This window comes from Hirundo rustica, chromosome 7 (assembly GCF_015227805.2).
Source record: "Hirundo rustica isolate bHirRus1 chromosome 7, bHirRus1.pri.v3, whole genome shotgun sequence".
Classification (NCBI taxonomy): domain Eukaryota; kingdom Metazoa; phylum Chordata; class Aves; order Passeriformes; family Hirundinidae; genus Hirundo; species Hirundo rustica.
In genome coordinates, this window is record NC_053456.1 from 23888631 (window position 1) to 23906590 (window position 17960).

Here is a 17960-nt window from a genome sequence, read left to right on the forward strand (position 1 = left end):
GATTTTCACATCTGTAAAACTAAAGAAGAGAGAAAGTAGTTTTTTGTGCACATTTTTTTCTTTAATATAATGCTCACAACGTGTTTTTGGGACACCATTTTAAAATAGACCTTAAGCATGAATCAAGCTGAGAATTCTGCCAAGAAAACTGGTGACGTAAGAAAGGAAAATCTAGAAAACAAAATTTTCATTTGGTATGATTTCTGTCCGGAAATAAGGGTGAAACTTGTTCTGGAATGGATCAGCTGAAAATTATTTTAGTTTTATTCTTTCTCAGCTTCTTCCTTCAGGCAAAGAGCTCATCTGTGCCATTACTATAAATTATCATTACAATTTAAAATCAAGTCAGTTGTAATCAATATAAATCACTATTTTAGGACAATTTATTCAATAGCTCCCTTACATAACTGAAGCATCGAGAACTGCCTTTAGTAGCCAAAACTGTGAAACATGGCCGAGGGACTTAAAACAAGTGACTAACAAAATGTAACCATTGCTTTCATTCTCACCTGCTGGTATTACTCCAAGAGGAACCGGTGCTCTGACAGGCTTTGATACATAGTCTGCATCTTTCCCAGCATCTATCTGGGCTCTGAGTAGTAGCCCATGAGCAACTTCACTGACAGATCCATCTCCACCAACACAAACTACCCTATTGCAAAAAAAACGCCGAACAGTTTAAAACAAACTCTTTCACAGCTGAAAAAACAAATGGAAGGCAGCAACCCCACACCATATTCATAATGATATTTCAAAAATATAAACAACATTCTTTCTTTAACAACAAGCTTGGGCTTTACTGTCAGATCAGTAAAGGTTACCTGAATGCTCCTTAAATATCCTTATTTCTGCTTACTGTCTGAGTAGGAGTAAATATACTTAAAAACTTACCAAGTTTTGTTCTTACCTTATCTCACATCATGCACATAAACTGATCAGGTGGAAGGACCAAGCACACGTTTAAGTGCCTCAGTGGAAAAGCTCTTTACATCTTTCATTGCTGACCCATACAAACATTCCAATGCCTTTTAATTGCCCTTATACTAACAACGCACCAAATATTACAATAAAATAAAAAAACACACTTGAAAACAGCTATTTTCATACACTATGCAGGCAGTTGAGGGATTTAGCAAGGTATAAAATCCTAGTGCCAGCAATCCTTTGCACAAAGGTACTTAATCACTGCCTCTGGAGCACGTAATTAAACTCCCACCTGCTGTGGCTATAGAGAGGAAGGCATTTGTCTGTAAAAGCTCTGTTACAGCAAATCTTCTTTTTTCCCTTGTTTTTGTTTATTTAAGTATATATTACAGTGATTCTCCAAATCAGTAAATATATTTTAACGATAAGAATAGTAATGATACATTCCAAGCATTTATGACTGAAGAGTTGTTGTTACTTTGGGAGGAATTCACCTAAATTATATTATTTTCATATATATGTATGAATGCATAGTTGTGAAAGTGTGTCCACCCATTCAACCAGGTGAAACTGGTCAGATCTCTATAAGAAAAAACTCATTATGTTATTAATGTTATCAAATGTTTAAATTCTCACCTCCTTTAACATTTTTCTTCAGTTTCTATTGTTATTTCCAAGCTGATTTTTAATCTAGCTAAACACTGCCACACTAAATTAAAAAATACACTATATAGTTTGATGAATAGAATATACAAGTTTGAAGCACATTTTCTTCCAGCTTGCAATCAGGAGTCTTCGCCTTTCTTTTGATTCATTTTTTGTTTATTCCCAGGCTTAAAATTCTCTGTCACAGTAGCAAAACCAGTTAATCTTTGAAGTCTGCAAAACTGTATACCCAGAAGGACTTGTGTGGATTGTCTTCTGGTTATTAGAACTTTTGAAAACAGATATATTTTCCCCTGATTTTGGAGTGCTGTGTAGATAGAGTCCAAGGAATTACATGAAAATGCTGCTAATTTTGATTTTTATTATTTTAGTATTAATCATCAAGAGTTGCCTTTTTGGCTGGAAATAGAGATACCCTCAGGCACCTGGGATTCCAATGCTAATCAGTGAGAACCTGCTTTGCATGAGGAGCAGAAAGCCTTGAGCAAACGCATTTTACTTGGACCTTGAAGAAGGTCTATTTAACCATCAGATGCAACTTTCTTAATCAACTATTCACTAAGGACTGACTAACCCAGGCTACCCTAAATATCCTTGATTCTTTAGGCTCCCAGCTAGGGAAGAAATATATGCATGGGCATATGTTCTTCACATATGATGTGAAGCAATATATGTTCATGTATTCTTCTTCTGTCTCTGTACAAATAGGAAAACCTAGCTGAGATACCCGCATCACAAATGCAGTCTCTCTATTTGTCACCAAAGCTAAGCAACAAGTCAGGGGGAAAAACATAAATTGACAAAGAGCCTCAATTTTCAGTGTCCCTAAAAAAAAGTGGATAGCAAGAAAGGTAGAGTACAAAAGACACATGCCTATGGTCTTTCAGAATGATTACATTCCTCCAGCTTAGATCTGGCTACTGGAGAAAGCCTTACAGCAGTTCTCAGTGTCTACCCAGACAGCAAAGATGAAACAATTTCAATATGACTCACTGTAGAAGATTTTGTGAAAGCAGATAAAATCCAGGCTTTTTTTTCTTCATTTTTGTATTCTCAAAATGTAGAGACTGAAACCCTTATGAAGCAAATTTCAGAAAGCTTTATGTTTATTTACCATTATTTATGAATCCAAGGTACATTTCTATTGTCAGTAATTAATAAATACCAAAGTATTTAATGAGAACTGAATTTCCCAGGTTTCATATATATGAGAAGCAGTGTAACTCATGAAATACCTACTAGCATAATTTTGATTGGAATACAGATAAAAAAATAACATTATGAGATTCACTAACATTCATAGACACTAACCAACTTACCCATCAAATGCCTGCAGTTCAAATTCTTTAAGTACTGAGAGAGCATGTCCTTCATATTCAGTTACTGTGGAAAGCATCAATTATCAGCAGATTAGATGATTTAAAATTATTTTGTCCATCCAACATAAAGAATACAGAGTAATTCAATTCAGATTATTCAAGTCATTAATGCATTAAAAGTATGAGAAGTTATATTTTACAGTTATGCTAGCTAAAAGGCCGAACATGAAATTTCAGCTGCTATCAGATACATGGCTGTTTCATGCATTCAAATTCAGATAATTCAAGAAGATGTTTGTTGCATCAAAATGCAAGTTTTAGCACTGACACAGCTGGTAAACTTCAGGAAAATAAGCATATCCTCAGTTAAGACTGAATTACTTCAGGATCAATCAAATTTAATTGCCTTTGTGTTAGGATATGCAAATTGCTAAATCAAAAATAAGAGGAGTTAAACACAGAAGTATGAAATCAAGCCAAATACCAGTGACAACAGCATATAACACACAGAGGAAGGTGGCACAAGTATACACCAGAGTTCATAGCCTCTGGAGGAAATGAATCTGTCACTCCACATTGATGTCTCTGTGTTTGCTGATACCCTATATGGTACTGTAAATGCCAGTGAAGACAGGATAAACTGGCATACTACAGATGGCACGAAGCATCATAACTACATTTAGCATTTTCTGGGGCAGCTTTGCCAGAAGAGACAGCCCAGCTGCAGCCACCCATCAAAGATTTTTGCTGACTGACATGACACTTGCAGATGGATTTTTTGTGTAAGAATGTGCATCATTATATGCAAAATTACATTAATCTTTCATGCTTGTCTGTCCCTGGTGCTCACATAGTTCAAGGCTTTTCTCCAGTGTTCCTAAACATTGCTAAAATTATTAGTCTTGGTGTCTAAAACAATCATTCCATAGCTGTACCTGTTCCAACAGTATTTCTATAGACTATTCAAAGGCTGCTTAAAATAACTGAAAATGCCCCTGTCTCTTCCTGTACACACACACAAGCATGGGTGTGGATATAGTGAGTGTATATCTTTTCTCCTAAAAATAATAATAATAAAAAATCCAAACGAAAGTAATATAATTTTTACACCTCACACTAAAAAATTGTTTATAATGACTATAATTTCAAAAACCCCCAATCAGTACCAGCAAAATTCTAGTGCTTGGTGTTTTGAAAATTCCTAATTAAAAATCTAGAGATGTTTTGATTATACAGAAGGAAGAGATTTATCATTTTGCTGCAGAAACGCCTATCACTATAATAACTTTTGGGAATTATTTACAGAATTTACTTCCATGCAGGGCCTCTCTGGAATATCAAAGCACATTATTTAAGTTACCGTATTCAGCTTTGCATTACCAATGGGAACAATGCTTTTATCAATATCTGTAGGCTGCGTGAAAGGTGATCAATAAAAGTGTGCATCATGCAAAAATGCAGAAAGGTTCAAATATCTTACCATTCCTTAGCTGTGAAAGAAACTCTTCCCAAGAAAACATAGAGTTGGTTACCAGGTTACATGCCTTTTTAAATGAACACGATGACATTTAGAAAGTTATGAGTACAGTCTAATTAAAATGGAACAGTAAATAAGATTTATTTTGCAACAGGAAACATGCTCAGTGCTTTCCCAGTTTAAGTTATGCTTACTGTTACTGAATTAATTCACCCAAAGAACAAGGACATGAAAATAAAGAGGGCTCATGTCTACAGAGAACTCAATAAAGGCAGTAAAAATGACTAATGTCAGCCAGATTGAGAGCAAATCCATCCTCTTTGCATCTAATGGCTTAAGTTTGGAAATTATGCAGAAGAACTGCTCAAAGCTTAAGACTGGGGAATTCCAAGAAATTTAAAATTTGATGAGAGAATGACAGAGGATCTATTTTGAAACATCATGACAAAAGGCAGTGAAAAAATGAAGTTTCCAGGAGAAACTTAGTGAGAACATATAGAGAATCATTCAAGTAGGAAAAAAACCTAGAAAAATCCAACACAGACATAAAAAGACCATGTCTAAAAAGTTTTCTGCAGGCTTGACAACCTCCAGAGGGGCATGTATAAATCATTTTGATAGCTGGAAAAAAAGCTAAGTGTCTGAATATTTGGCACTGTTCCAATTCAGGGGAAATACAAACAAAAACCCCTCCTATTCAATGTAATTTTTAATAGGAAGAAAGCTTCTTTCATTGTTTGAGAAGGTTCCAGATCTCACATTTGTCAAAATTATTATCACAAAAATATTATTTAATTATTTTTTGACCATTTCTAATGCATAAATTAGAAATATTTTCTTTTTCAAGAATGCTTTGTTCTTTCTTCAGTGTCAGATAACAGCATTCTGAACGAAGGACACCAAAGGTGCACCTCATTTGAACAGAGTCACACGAACTCCAAAAGCACTTTAACATCCTCTTCACATAGCAAACAAAAAGGGCTTGGCCTCTACACATAGAAAAAACAATATATAATTAGTTCAGCACTTCAAACCAGGGGATGTTTTCATGTGACACCTAAACATACTGGCACTCCTGTCACAGGCTAAAATGAATGGGACTGTAACAGTTAATGATAACAGCTTTTGTCATCCACCATCAACACCAGTTATCTGTTGGTATTAACCATATGTTAAACCATATCAACCATAAGTTTAAACCAATGCTATTTGTCCAACTCTCAGACATTCCTTTCTTTTGTGGTTCTGCCCTAAAAACAGGAGTTTGGGAAGGCTGTCATTTTTGCCTAAATGTCCAGTTTGTAAGTGTGCATAAGTGGAAGCAAAAGAGTCAAAACTAGGAAGAGAAATGAGGCAAGCTAGGATTTCCTTTATTTATTTTTCTTTAAATATGAGTAAGATTTTGCAAGACATTAATGTACTTCTACAATACTAGCTCCAATTACCACAAATGCCAGTACTTGCACGTATCTCAACAGTGGAGTGAGCTTTTGTAGAACTCAATTTTTGGAAGAGTCACTGTCCTTATCCTAGCAGCTATATCCCAGCTGCAGCACAAACACTTGCCCAGCTCTTAAAAGAGGCCAGATTTTAACTATTGTTTCACCTTAGTTACAGTTCAAAGTAGTGCTTCAGTTTAAATTTGCTAATTCACACTTTCTAGTGCTCTAAGCACTTCAGAGATTTGCTTACTGCATGTAACAAAAATAACCCAAAAACCCAGAAAAACACAATCCACTCCATAATACCTTTGGTTATTTTTACTGAAATTATTAAAATGTAGCACATAAAGCCATCTGGGTGATAAAAAAAAAAAAAAATCTACAAAATTTTAAAATAATTAGAAAGAAAAAGTAAACGTTACTTTAGCACTCACTTCTTTACATATATGTCCTTAGATTGCTATGTCTTCGGGTAGGAGAGAGTATTTCCTCTCCAAAGTTCTAAACACATAAGTTTATTCCAAGAGAAGCCACACTGAAGAATAAGATCTGGAAAGCCTGATCAGAGAGGAAGTAACAGCTACCAATGTACAAGAAAGGCTGAAGAGAGCTCTGTCTTTCAGCACTCCGTGCTCTTTGATGTTCTGAAGTGGTTTTAGTAACCTGAAAAATTTTTATTTTATATGCACTAGAAACCACTTCAGAGGTTCAAATTTTGCAATAAAATTTTTGTGCTCAAGGTATTTTAGCCTTGCGGTCAATGAATTTTATATACATGCATGTGGAAAAGTCGAAATGTAAACTACCTTCAGTGCAAATATTGTACAAAAGCCTTGATAATTTCAGTACCTAATACACCTTTGTATGCCACCAGCTATGTAAATATTGGCCATGTTCCAAATCAGCAGGAACAGCAAGATGCACACTCCAACTTCACAAAATCCAAAACAATTATGGGAGGAAAAAAACCAATTCAATTTATTCGAAATAAAGCGTTTACTTTTATTAGAATAGGGTACCAGTGGACAGGACTTTTACCCAGCATTCACCACCACCCTGTTTTGGTATTTTTAAAACATAATTCTCAATTATTTAGTTCTCTACTAGCATTGAAAACTGCAATGTAGTTTTCTCATTTTGCCTGTAGGAGGAGTGTTAGGCAGCTAATAACAGCATTGCCAAAGTAACCTTAATTAAAGGATAGGCCATTAAACATTTTTCTGGCTCAACTCAGAAATTTCCTATTAAAATTTAAAAATAAAATTCATTTTAAAAATCACCTTAAAACTGTTTTTCTTCCACTAGTAAGATTTTTTTTTGAAACCTCTACAAATTTTATTCACAACTTATATTAAAACTTGTTTTTAAAATTGTGACCAAAAAAGACCAAGTTCAATTTCTAATATGACAGCATTATTAGTCTGTTCACTCTATGATCTATGCCTTCGAGGTGGAAAAATATGTCTGTGAGAATTAAAATTAATATAAAGCTGCTGGCATTCCCTCTCAGTTCATGGTAGTTAAAAAAATATTGCTACAGAATTCTAATACAGACAATCTTTTTCACATTTCTCCTAATGTGTCTTTAATCGTCAATTGATTTTACTTTAAATTGTTGGCTAAATATTTTTAAAAATATATGGATACAGGGAATAAAATTAGCAAGATAATTTTCATCTAGCATTATTGCATTAGTATATTCTCATGGCTAAATCAGATTTTATCAGAATAATTTTTGGCCTGTAACTAGAACTAGTCATCATTTCATTAGAAATTTAGGGAACAACTGCAAGATGAGGCCTCTTATAATTTGTTTAAGCTCAGACTGATAATTTTTCAATTCAATTACAACAGACATAGGAAAAAGACTAGATTACTAGTATTGATTGCTATAGGTGAATAATACTGAATCAATAACAGAATTACTAAAGAACTCTTTGAAAAAGTAAAAATATATTGTATTGCATTAACTAGAGTTCCAAATGCAGTACTTGCAGTCAAAGGCAACAAGGATCAGCAGTAAATTAAAATTGTCTCGCATGCTTAACTATTAATTTCACAAAGGATTAAGCTTTACTTCTGAAGCAACTTACCTGTGACATCAGTTTTTATGTCAGCAAGTTTAAAAAGAGGTGCAACTTTTTCATAATAAATGTGAGTGGCTTCTCTTTTGTGGCTGCTTGGATTAACAAACACTTTCAAGGATTTAGGCCTGTTTTGAAAGCCTAAAAAGAAAACAAAACATTAATGATTACACACAACCTGACTATTTTTGCAGCTTAAATGTTTTTTTTAATATCAGAACCATTACAATACTTTGACAGGATGAGTAAATTACAATCTAAAAAAGTCTCAATTTCTACTTGCATGTGCAGTACTTCTCTTTAAATTACAGTATTGATTAATTTTGTGTGTACAGCTAATAAACAGTGGTAGGAACCAGAAAAAAAAGTGCATATGTCATTGCCTAGTTAAACCCTGACTCAGAAGCAGGGTGAGTGTGAAGTTTGAGCACCAAAAAAGAAAAGAAACTCAAATGTAAAAACGTATCCTTGCTGGAATTTAATATGACTCACTCCCAGCAGGCATGAAAGTAACATCCAGCAAAACTGACACCACAACCCAACACTTTTCTCTTCTGAGAGTGCAAATCAAACAGCCCAAAGGAAACTTCCTCATTGTGAAAGAGGTCCAAAATTATAAAGAAATAGAAATTTAGTGGTATCAATTGGAAAACAGAGAATCATCGTTCATTTAGGTCTTTGGAGTAACGAACTCCAAGGAAATAACACTGAAAAATACAGCTATGCAAAGCTGAACCTTGTCTTGCACATTGATCCCATGAAGTAATTTCAACATTTGAAAGACAGCATATTGTTGAAGAGTAAATAACTCATACTAAACCAATAACATTACTTTTCAAATTCCCTTTTCTAGAATTCCTACAATTGCCATGGTCCAGTGAGGCTGCTTTGCCACAAGAAGCAGGCAGTAGTGTGTAATCCTGCTCTTCTTTTGGTGTTTATTTAAAGTACTTGATTTGAACAATTCTGAATTTTGTTTTACTATTAGGGTAGACTACCACTTTCTTAGTCAAATGAAAGCTAGAATATTTGGCAAGTGAACTGCTTTCAATATTCAAGAACAAAATTAGTAGTAGCCCACAACTCCAAAAGGAGCCAAGAATGAAAGCACATTTTCCTGCATTATGAAGAATGTTACTTCAATTTTTACAGCAACATGTATCTTCAGAGTGTCAGCAGCGACTTCTGCGGCTCATTCCACTTACTCTACCTCAACAACTGAACAGGAACTATTACTCAAAGAAGGTATAGCTAAATACTACTTCAGCATTCAAGAGGAAAGTATTCCTTAAGATCAAAAGATAATTATAAAAATCACAGAGATTATTTTTTTCCATGTATTTAAACACATCAAAGAATCTTGAGAAGAAAACTAGCTCTTTATTCAGTTTGTGTCAGAAAAATTAGTAGATTTCTTAAAGATACTGAAGGAAATTATTGGATCAGTTTGCTGCTAGAACCTCAAAATCACATACAAAAAAATGTATAACCATGTTTATGTCAAAATGTTACACAGAGTGCCAAGTCGTTGCACAGCAAATTAATCCTGGAGAATCCTGCATGTCTTTGTAACAAGCATTCAAAATACCTGTATTCAAAAGCATGTCCCAAAAAGGAGAAAAAAGAAAACAGGGGACTTGGTGAGGACCGCAGATGAGCTATAGGGAAGGGTCTGTACAAACAAACTGCGCACTCCTTCTCTCCCCCTTCGCTCTCGGAACCAGCCTTAGAGGTGCAGAACTCAATATCCAGCATAAACAACCGACAACTGCGGACACAAGCATCCTAAAGTCACCCCAGGACACTGCTCACGAGGACCCTGCTCAGCCAGAGGAAGGGCGTGAGAAGCGCCTGGTGCTGTTTAGGAGACAAACCCAAGGCCAGCGGCTGAGGCAGCAGAGCCCCGCGCTGGGCCCGGGCCCGCGGGCAGCGCCCTCAGAGCCCCGGCGGGCACGAGGGAGCGGAGCCGGCACAGCCAGCAAGGGCAGGAACAGGACAGCCAGCAGCCCAAAGGATGCCACCGCAGCCTTGTTCTCCACATCTCCTGAGCCTGAAGCTAAAAGGCTGCCCCAGCTTTCAGGCCTCCCAGCACAAGAGACGAAGCGCAGCAAGTCCGACACGGAGCTGGCGCCAGGCCGCAGCCGGAGCGATGGCAGCCGGCCTGGACAGCCTAAGGACAAAACCCACCTCAAAGCTCTCCGTGAGCATCTCTGTGGGAGCCACAGCCACCAAGCCAGGCTTCCCGCAGCTGCAGGGACAAAGGCGACGGACACAAGTGGCACCAGGAATATCCCAGTGTGAAATAAAGAAAAACACCCTTCACAATGACGGCAGGTAAGCCATGGGTGACATCGTCCATCCTTAGAGATTTTCAAAACTTATCTGGACGTGGCTCTTAGCAACTTGATCTTTATTAGAAGCTCACCTGCCCTGAGCAGGAAGCTAGAACGGATAATCTCCAGAGGTCCATTCCAACCTAAACTCTTCTTGATTCTTTGGAAACAGGAAGAAGCACTGCAGGTATGTATTGCAGTGGAATTTCTTATTACAGGAATTACAACACAAATAAGGAAGACTTAACAAAAGTTCCCAAAGACTATTAATATGCATAATCATCATAAATACATTATAATAATGTCTTAATTGAAATCTACTAATCGGTATTATTGTAGTCTTTTAGAAGTGATTAAAAATATTAAGCCCAAGAAAAAGAATTTCTATTACTTTATCATTTGCCTAAAGCATCGGTAAAAATTAAATGGAAAACTTACAAGAATAAAGACTCCTTCTTCAAAAGAGAAAAAATTTAACTAAATTCATAAATGTGCTGTTGTGTTTCTTATTTACAAGAAACTGTAATCAGCTGGTCCTCCTAATACTAAACCCCCCACCAACATCCAGAGCTAAAAAACTGTAAAAACTTACTTCAGTCATGTATATCTGAGTATACCTTGGAAGTTTTAAAAAAACCGAACCAAAAACACCCCCCAAAACATACAAATATAAGACTACAATACACAAAGCAGGGGGAAAAAATAGGAAAGTACAGTTTGTAGAAGTAGGGGAAGCAGATGAAGTGTCAAAAAAATTCTGTTACCCAGACAGTGCAAGTTACAGTTCTGTGAAACAGACATCAGGAGAAAACTGAAGGGATAAAAGCAAACTATCACTATCTCACTTCAATGTTTTTGCATATGAGATGTAAAAATTTAACCCTAGGTGGCAATATAAAGTTTCAAAATAAATTCTTTTGAAAAGAAAAGAAAATAAGACTTTTCAGTTGGTGGGGGGAAAAATCCTAGATTTTTGAGGAAATGGTGGAATTAATTTTTTTTTAAAGAAAAAATAATTCATTTAACCATTCTAAACCAGAAACAGTATTTATGATTATGTATATTGGGCTACTGCTGAAAAGTAATCAGAGTTAACACATAAATCCTAGCAAGATTTTCAAGAACCAAATGAATTCACAGGTTAAAAGTACTAAAATTCTCTCTTTGTGACTATTTGAATATCAATTTACTTTTTTTGAGAGATAAAACATTCCATTGACAGAAATATTTTTCACAAACAAGGCATTTGAGGAGAGATGATACACTACCGAAGTGACTTTGTTTGTGCCAAATAATTGCCAACCGGCACGACAGAATTTATTATTTTATCATTCCTGGTGTGCACTGGACACATTAGAGCACACCAAACTGAGTTTGATGAAAGCATACCCTGTAACAGCCAAAGATTAAACTTTCACACAATATTAATGTGAAGCTTCTGTAACGTGTTTTTTAAATAATAATCTTTTAATTGTCTTTAAACAACATCTATATGAATGAATCAATGTCATTGACTACTGTGTGCAACTGATCCCAGTCTGCCAGCCTTTTGGGGCTCTCCTAACTGGTATTCTGTCATTGTTTTCTGTGGCTGCTCCATTTGAAACCAGCCAGCAGCCTAAAGCAGGAAGGCCAACTGTTCCCCTAGTACTAACAAATGTGCTAATATGCACTAGTTTAAACTTGATCTATCAAGTGAATCAGTGAACCATGAAGGGTGGTGGGTCAATCAGGGTGTTCAGAAAACAAAGGCTCCTAGGGCAGCAGAGACGCTGTGCTCAGACATACATCTGTGCTGCTTTCAGGCCCCGGCCCTAGGAAAATGGGTTTATGTTACAAAAGTTAAGAGCCTGGAATCATGTCATTACCACCTACATTTATAAATACTTTATGCAGCATTAGGAATATTATACATGAGAAAAACTAACAATATGAGACGGAGTTGTCAATGTAACTATGGAGACACCACTGTTAATATTAACTAACCTAAGTTAATGTTTAACATTAATGGTTTAATTAAAACTTCATGCATGAAATTTCAGGCTTTCATATCAATTCCCTGTGTGATAGATACTACGGAAGAGTAGATAAAAATAAAATGCACTTTGTGCTTTTTTTGCTACTTTATCATTTATTCTTAACAACATTTACTGTCTGTTGTTAGTTCGCAGAGTTTTTAAGTAAAGCTTTTTCAAATCAACTGTTAGTAAATCTTATCTTGTTAAAAAAGAATGGATGAGCATTGACAACTGTACATTTTCTCTCATTTCTGAGCCTGCCTCAACCCTTTAAGAACCGCTGTGTATTTGCATGGGCAGAGGATTTTAGATGAAACTGGTTTCTACTGACACAGTGTGTCCCCACATGCCACGCCCGCAAACCCTGTACAAGAAGATGTGATATATAAATGGAAATCACCCAGAGTGGGGTGTGCGCCAGGGCTGACACGAGATAACAGCACACTAGACCCTGTCCAAGCTGCCCTTTGAGGCCTGCCAGGAGCCAGCCCAGAGCCAAGGCTCTGGAGGAGCATGAAGATGGCAGTGGTTATCTTAGAGTTTAACAAACACACGATGTACAGATCAAATTTCAGGAACACTCCATCAGTGAGCAAGCTCTTCAGATCTAGCTGGCATGCACTGGAACAGCAGCAACAGCAGGCAGAAAAGAACTTACTTAAATATGGGAAAATGGTGGTACATATATTTTGTTACCCTGCCACACACCCAGAGAAAGGAGCATAATAGCAGTCACTATAACTAAATTCAAAACACTTATATCTGTGTGTGCTCACTTACATGATAGCAGGCTTCATAAAAAATTATACCCAGTTAAAGTTTAAATTGAAGTACTCTGAACACAAAGTCAAAGCAACAGAGGACGCTCACTGTGAAGATAATAAAAATGAACAGGAGAAAAAACACATACAAAATATTCATACCTGACACAGATCACACTGTGAAAAGGAAACTGTGTACATGAAACTCCAGAAAAAATAAAACCTTCAGTAGAAACCATCCAGATAAACTTTGGCTCATATTATCATCAACAACCTTGCTATCGTTATTCCTTAATTAATGTATATCCATAAAAACCTAAAAAACTTGTCATAGAGTAAGGCAAACAAGTAGAAATTGCATTTATCTGCAGAGGAAACACACCTGTCAGCAACATGTACTCCCATTTGTCAGAATGTCTAAATATTATTGACCCTATATATATATATAATGTTCTACTTTGATAAATCCACTGCTTTTAATTTGATCCAGCCCAGAAACAATTAAAAAATCCCTCAAGTATATAATGCAGCAGTTAATGAAAAATTACTTTGTGATCAGACAGACTGGGGAAGAGGGAGGGCAGGGAAGTAATTTTTACTATTTCAGAAGGATAAAACCAGAAGCTGCCAATTTGAGTTCATTAACAACAACGACTCCAGCACTATTAGAAAAAAAAGAAAAAAGCTGCAACAAAACCTGTGAAAATCCATTGCTGTTTCACACAGAAATATCAGCCACCGAAAAATTAACAGAACTCAACTGCATTGTAAACCATTAGTTCAGACTTAGAAGAATATGCACATTAGCAACTGGCATGATGAGGTTTTCACTCGGTTATTTTTATCTCTCTGAGTCTTGTTTATTCCTGAAGTAGAAGACAAGGAGAAAAAATGTACTGATCAGAGATCCAAAAAAAATCTGTACAAGGTCTGAGCTTCTGGAGAAAGACTGAAGCAAGAACTTGAAACAGCACTGCACAGAACACTTTTTTTTTTACAGGTTCAGGTGGCATCCAATTACAAAGCTATAAAACAGAGGCTGCACCTCGAGGTCAAGGCAACCTGAGCTGGAGATACTGCAGCTTTTTTTTCTGTGAACATATGGTATCACTGCTCCTGATAGATGGAGAGTAATCTAGGAACAAAACAGACATTTGCTCCTTATGCAAATGTCCTTGCCTTTATGGGTAGCTGGAGATCCACAGGAATCCTGGCACTTCTGCAAACTGAGATATTTCATGATAAAGTCTCTCAAAAGGGGAAAAGGGAAGGCACTTTTTAATACACATCTTCATTGGGAAAATCTAAAACATACTTAAACAAACAATGCAAGAATGCATCATTAATAACTCATGTTGTTTCTTTAATACCTGCTTGTGAAACTTAGTAGAAGTGCTCTATAAATCCTTATTCAAAGTGTTACAAACACTACAGATGTACAAGATTTGAATTCTGTTATCTGGCTCAGTCTTGAGAATTCAGCTGGAGTTCTAATAGCATATCACAAGATAGACTGCTTTTCTTCTGTAATAATCAAATTCATTTGCTATAATCTGTAAACAGAGGCACCTCTTTGGAGTTAAATCAGAGTTTGGTATCAGAGAAGGCATGTCATTTTGGCTATTTAATTCAAAAGTGTGCTACATTCTGTGCCTTCCGAATATAAACTACAGTGAAAGGCTTGGATTTCTTGTGGGGCTTTTTTCCCTATATGGTGAATATTTTTTTTTCCTAATTTTGATAGACCTTCCATTAAAAAAAAAAAAAACAAACCAAAAAATCCCCACACACAACCCAACAAAAACACACAAACACACACACACACACACACACACAAAAAAAAAAAAAAAAAAAAAAAAAAATCAACCCTACAATTGGTTAAACAAAGCATCCTGAAACTAGCATTAGCCCGGGCAAACACATGAAGATATGTTTAAAGTAAAGAATTGCATTCCATCACTACTGTCAATAAATTTTGTATCAGATTATCCAACAAGAGCCCTACAGAAGCTTAACAGCATTGCCAGCTGTGAATTTATGAATATGAGGAAAGCCTCTCCCATTAGTCCCCTAAAGAATATGGAGGTCTCAAGTGGGATTTCATAAACCATCACCAGAAAGTTCCTGAAGAGTTCCCAGAAGTGAAAGTACTGTAGCACCATCAGGTGGGATGCAATTTCAAGTGAAAATATCAACATGTTATTTCTTTTAGAAACATATTTCCCAGAATATTTTTCAGTCAAAATAAAGAAAACCACTTATTTTCAGTAACTTCCAGAGCTCTTCCAAAAATAACATCAATTTATTTCATTTTTACAGATGCATTAGTCAATTATTGTCACTTTTCTAGATTTTACAATTGACCATGTAAAACTTCAGTAGATATTTTCCAGAAATAAGATTCATATCTGTGTCTTAATTTCCATGGACAAGATGTTTCTAAGCTTCACTCAGCCTCATGTATTGCCAATGGAAATAAATATGACGTGAACCTCAATTAAATGCTTACCATTCAAAATTTCCTTCAGATGTCTAAACCATGACTGACAATGATCTTCACTTAAGTTATTTAAATGGACAGCACAGTCTGTAAGCTTATTCTCTTCTTTATTCAAGCATTTAAAAATTGTGATACCCAACAGGGTACCACCCTTTTTCTGCCCTGCAAAACGACGACGTTTCAGTTTAACTGAAAATACATCTTTCATTTCAATAATCTCCTCTTGAGCTTGTAGAGCAACACTGGAATCACCTGTCAGGGGAAAAAAATAAAAAGAAAAGCATTACTAATGTGATTGGGAGTAACAACTACAAGTATTGTCAGGGCTTCATCTCTAGGTTCACTTCTTGCATCTGTTCATGCTTGCATTGACACTCATGGCATATAATTTCCCTCAGTCACTGGTCTTTTACCAACTTTGTCATGTATCCAGCTGTACAAACAAAACTATTTCAAAGCGGTTATTTACTCACCTTTCTGGTGTTCAAAAAAATTAATAACATTTCACACTCTAAGAAACACATTTTGGAATTCGCATTCAAAAAGCAAATTCTTTATTCTAGTCGCCTAAATCATAACAATCATAGCAGTGATCCTTGCAAATCATAGATCAGAAAGTGTGCTATGACCCAAGCTGACTAGATGCTCACTACATTTTTTCATTTGATACAACCATTGCCTTTTGTGTTTACATCAGAAACATATCAAAAAACAATTAAGCAAAAATAAACCAAAAATATGTTACCCATCTTCTTTTTCATTTTTGATTTATGAATTCAGTTTAGAAGACATGAAAAACAGCTTCAAAAAAGTCTTGTGACAGTTTGAGATCCTCATCTCAGGGGAGATTTGTGTTAGGCTAAGGGAAGGTTTTGTTATCTTGGGGCTGTTATTTACATGGATGCTGAGGCTGCAGATGCTACCACTTCATTTCCAAGTGCCTTTTGGAGATGTATCAACTGAGGCACTATGGTACAGGCTTCTCCTTTTTCTGCTCTCTTGAGCTGCGTTCCAATTCCTCAAAAACAAAATCAAATACACAAACTGAAGGAAAAATGTCATCATTCCTGTAGCTAGCACATTCTTTGGACAGAGAGAGAATATTTTCCCTGCTTTCTTCATAATTACAGCAGATCTGATACAGCACACCGATAAAGGTCCCTTTGCAGCCCAAGGCAAGAAATGCTAGAATCAAGAAAACTTCCCCAAATCTAGCAACAAATCTGTCAGCTGGTTTCTCAATAGCAAAAACTAGCAGATTCTGTTTGATGAATAGTTGATACGTGCTCTACTGGAGTGTTGAGAAAACCTATTTTAATTGTCATCCAGGGAAAGATGGACAGCACCCCCTACTTCATTACACCACATGAAGCTGAGGGTTTCAGAAAGTCATGTACTTTTTCTGGGCAGGAAAAAGATGACTTTGTCAATTCTTGTAACAGTTTGATACTGGCATTCTCAACATCATTTCTGGAAGGAGACTATGCAGTGATCATCTCTCTATCCAGGAATCCTGGATGATTTCTCCTCAGCCACGCTAATACAGCTAAAGCTCAAGTCAATATGACTTCTTCTGACAATTCTCAACCAATTCATTTTTCCCTGTTCTGTACCAAATAACCTGCAACAAATAGAAGCATGACCTTGTTATACTTCCCACATATTTTTCCCAACTTGTTTTACTTTATCATCCTAATATCTCCATAAATCAGTTACTAAGGTGTAAAACTGGACTGAAATCATTCCAACCCTAGCAGGAATACTGTGACAAGTAAATGTTGGTGTGCATTGAGATAGTACAGGAAATTATCTGTAGTGCATATTTTCAGAAGTACACAGCAAATAAGCAGGAGAAAACTCACCTAAATAATTTTTTAAACCCCAACATAAATTCTGAAGTGCTGTAACAACTGCTGTAAAAGTATTTTTATGTGTATCCTTTAAAAATGAGGGAACGGAGGGGGAAAAAAATACTGTATAATTCCATTTGAACTCTGATTTTACACAAACTCAAATTGTGGATATTGTACAAACACACTTGGTACTAACATTACCAAACCCAAGATCCTCATTTTTGTCAAACTTTGTACTGCTCTTCTAAAACATTTAAGGGTAAATCATCTTTGTAGGCCTGAAATAAAAAACTGAGTGGTGGTGTCCCAAATTACCCAGAACTACGTAGTTTAATACCTACATTAAAGACTGGTTTTAATTTTTAAAATAGAATTTTTGAGGGGTCTGCTTATGTTTTTTCACAATGTCTCACTGTCAGACCATACAGTACACTGAAAATGCCTGCACACAAGCTCAGTGTTTTAGGAAAAGAAGTGAACAAAGACACAAATATAAGCACAACCATTCTGCAGCAGTAACTGAGCTGCAACAAACACAGACCAATACTAAGTTGGCTTGTTTTTTAAATATTTTAAAATAAAT

General features: G+C 36.0%; 1 protein-coding gene across 4 annotated transcripts in view; it reads right to left on the bottom strand.

Annotated features, from left to right (window-relative positions):
* CERKL (ceramide kinase like) overlaps positions 1 to 17960 on the bottom strand; it is a 50907-nt gene that overhangs the window by 14318 nt on the left and 18629 nt on the right. For 3 of the 4 annotated variants that reach the window (XM_040069354.2, XM_040069353.2, XM_040069355.2), the window contains exons 2-5: positions 15534 to 15776; positions 7922 to 8053; positions 2910 to 2973; positions 510 to 652 (exon numbers count right to left, since the gene is read on the bottom strand). In XM_040069354.2, coding sequence (XP_039925288.1) covers positions 510 to 652; positions 2910 to 2973; positions 7922 to 8053; positions 15534 to 15776 — 582 coding nt within the window. The remainder of the gene's footprint in view (positions 1 to 509; positions 653 to 2909; positions 2974 to 7921; positions 8054 to 15533; positions 15777 to 17960) is intronic. The other variant, XM_058421324.1, reaches the window with a different exon arrangement.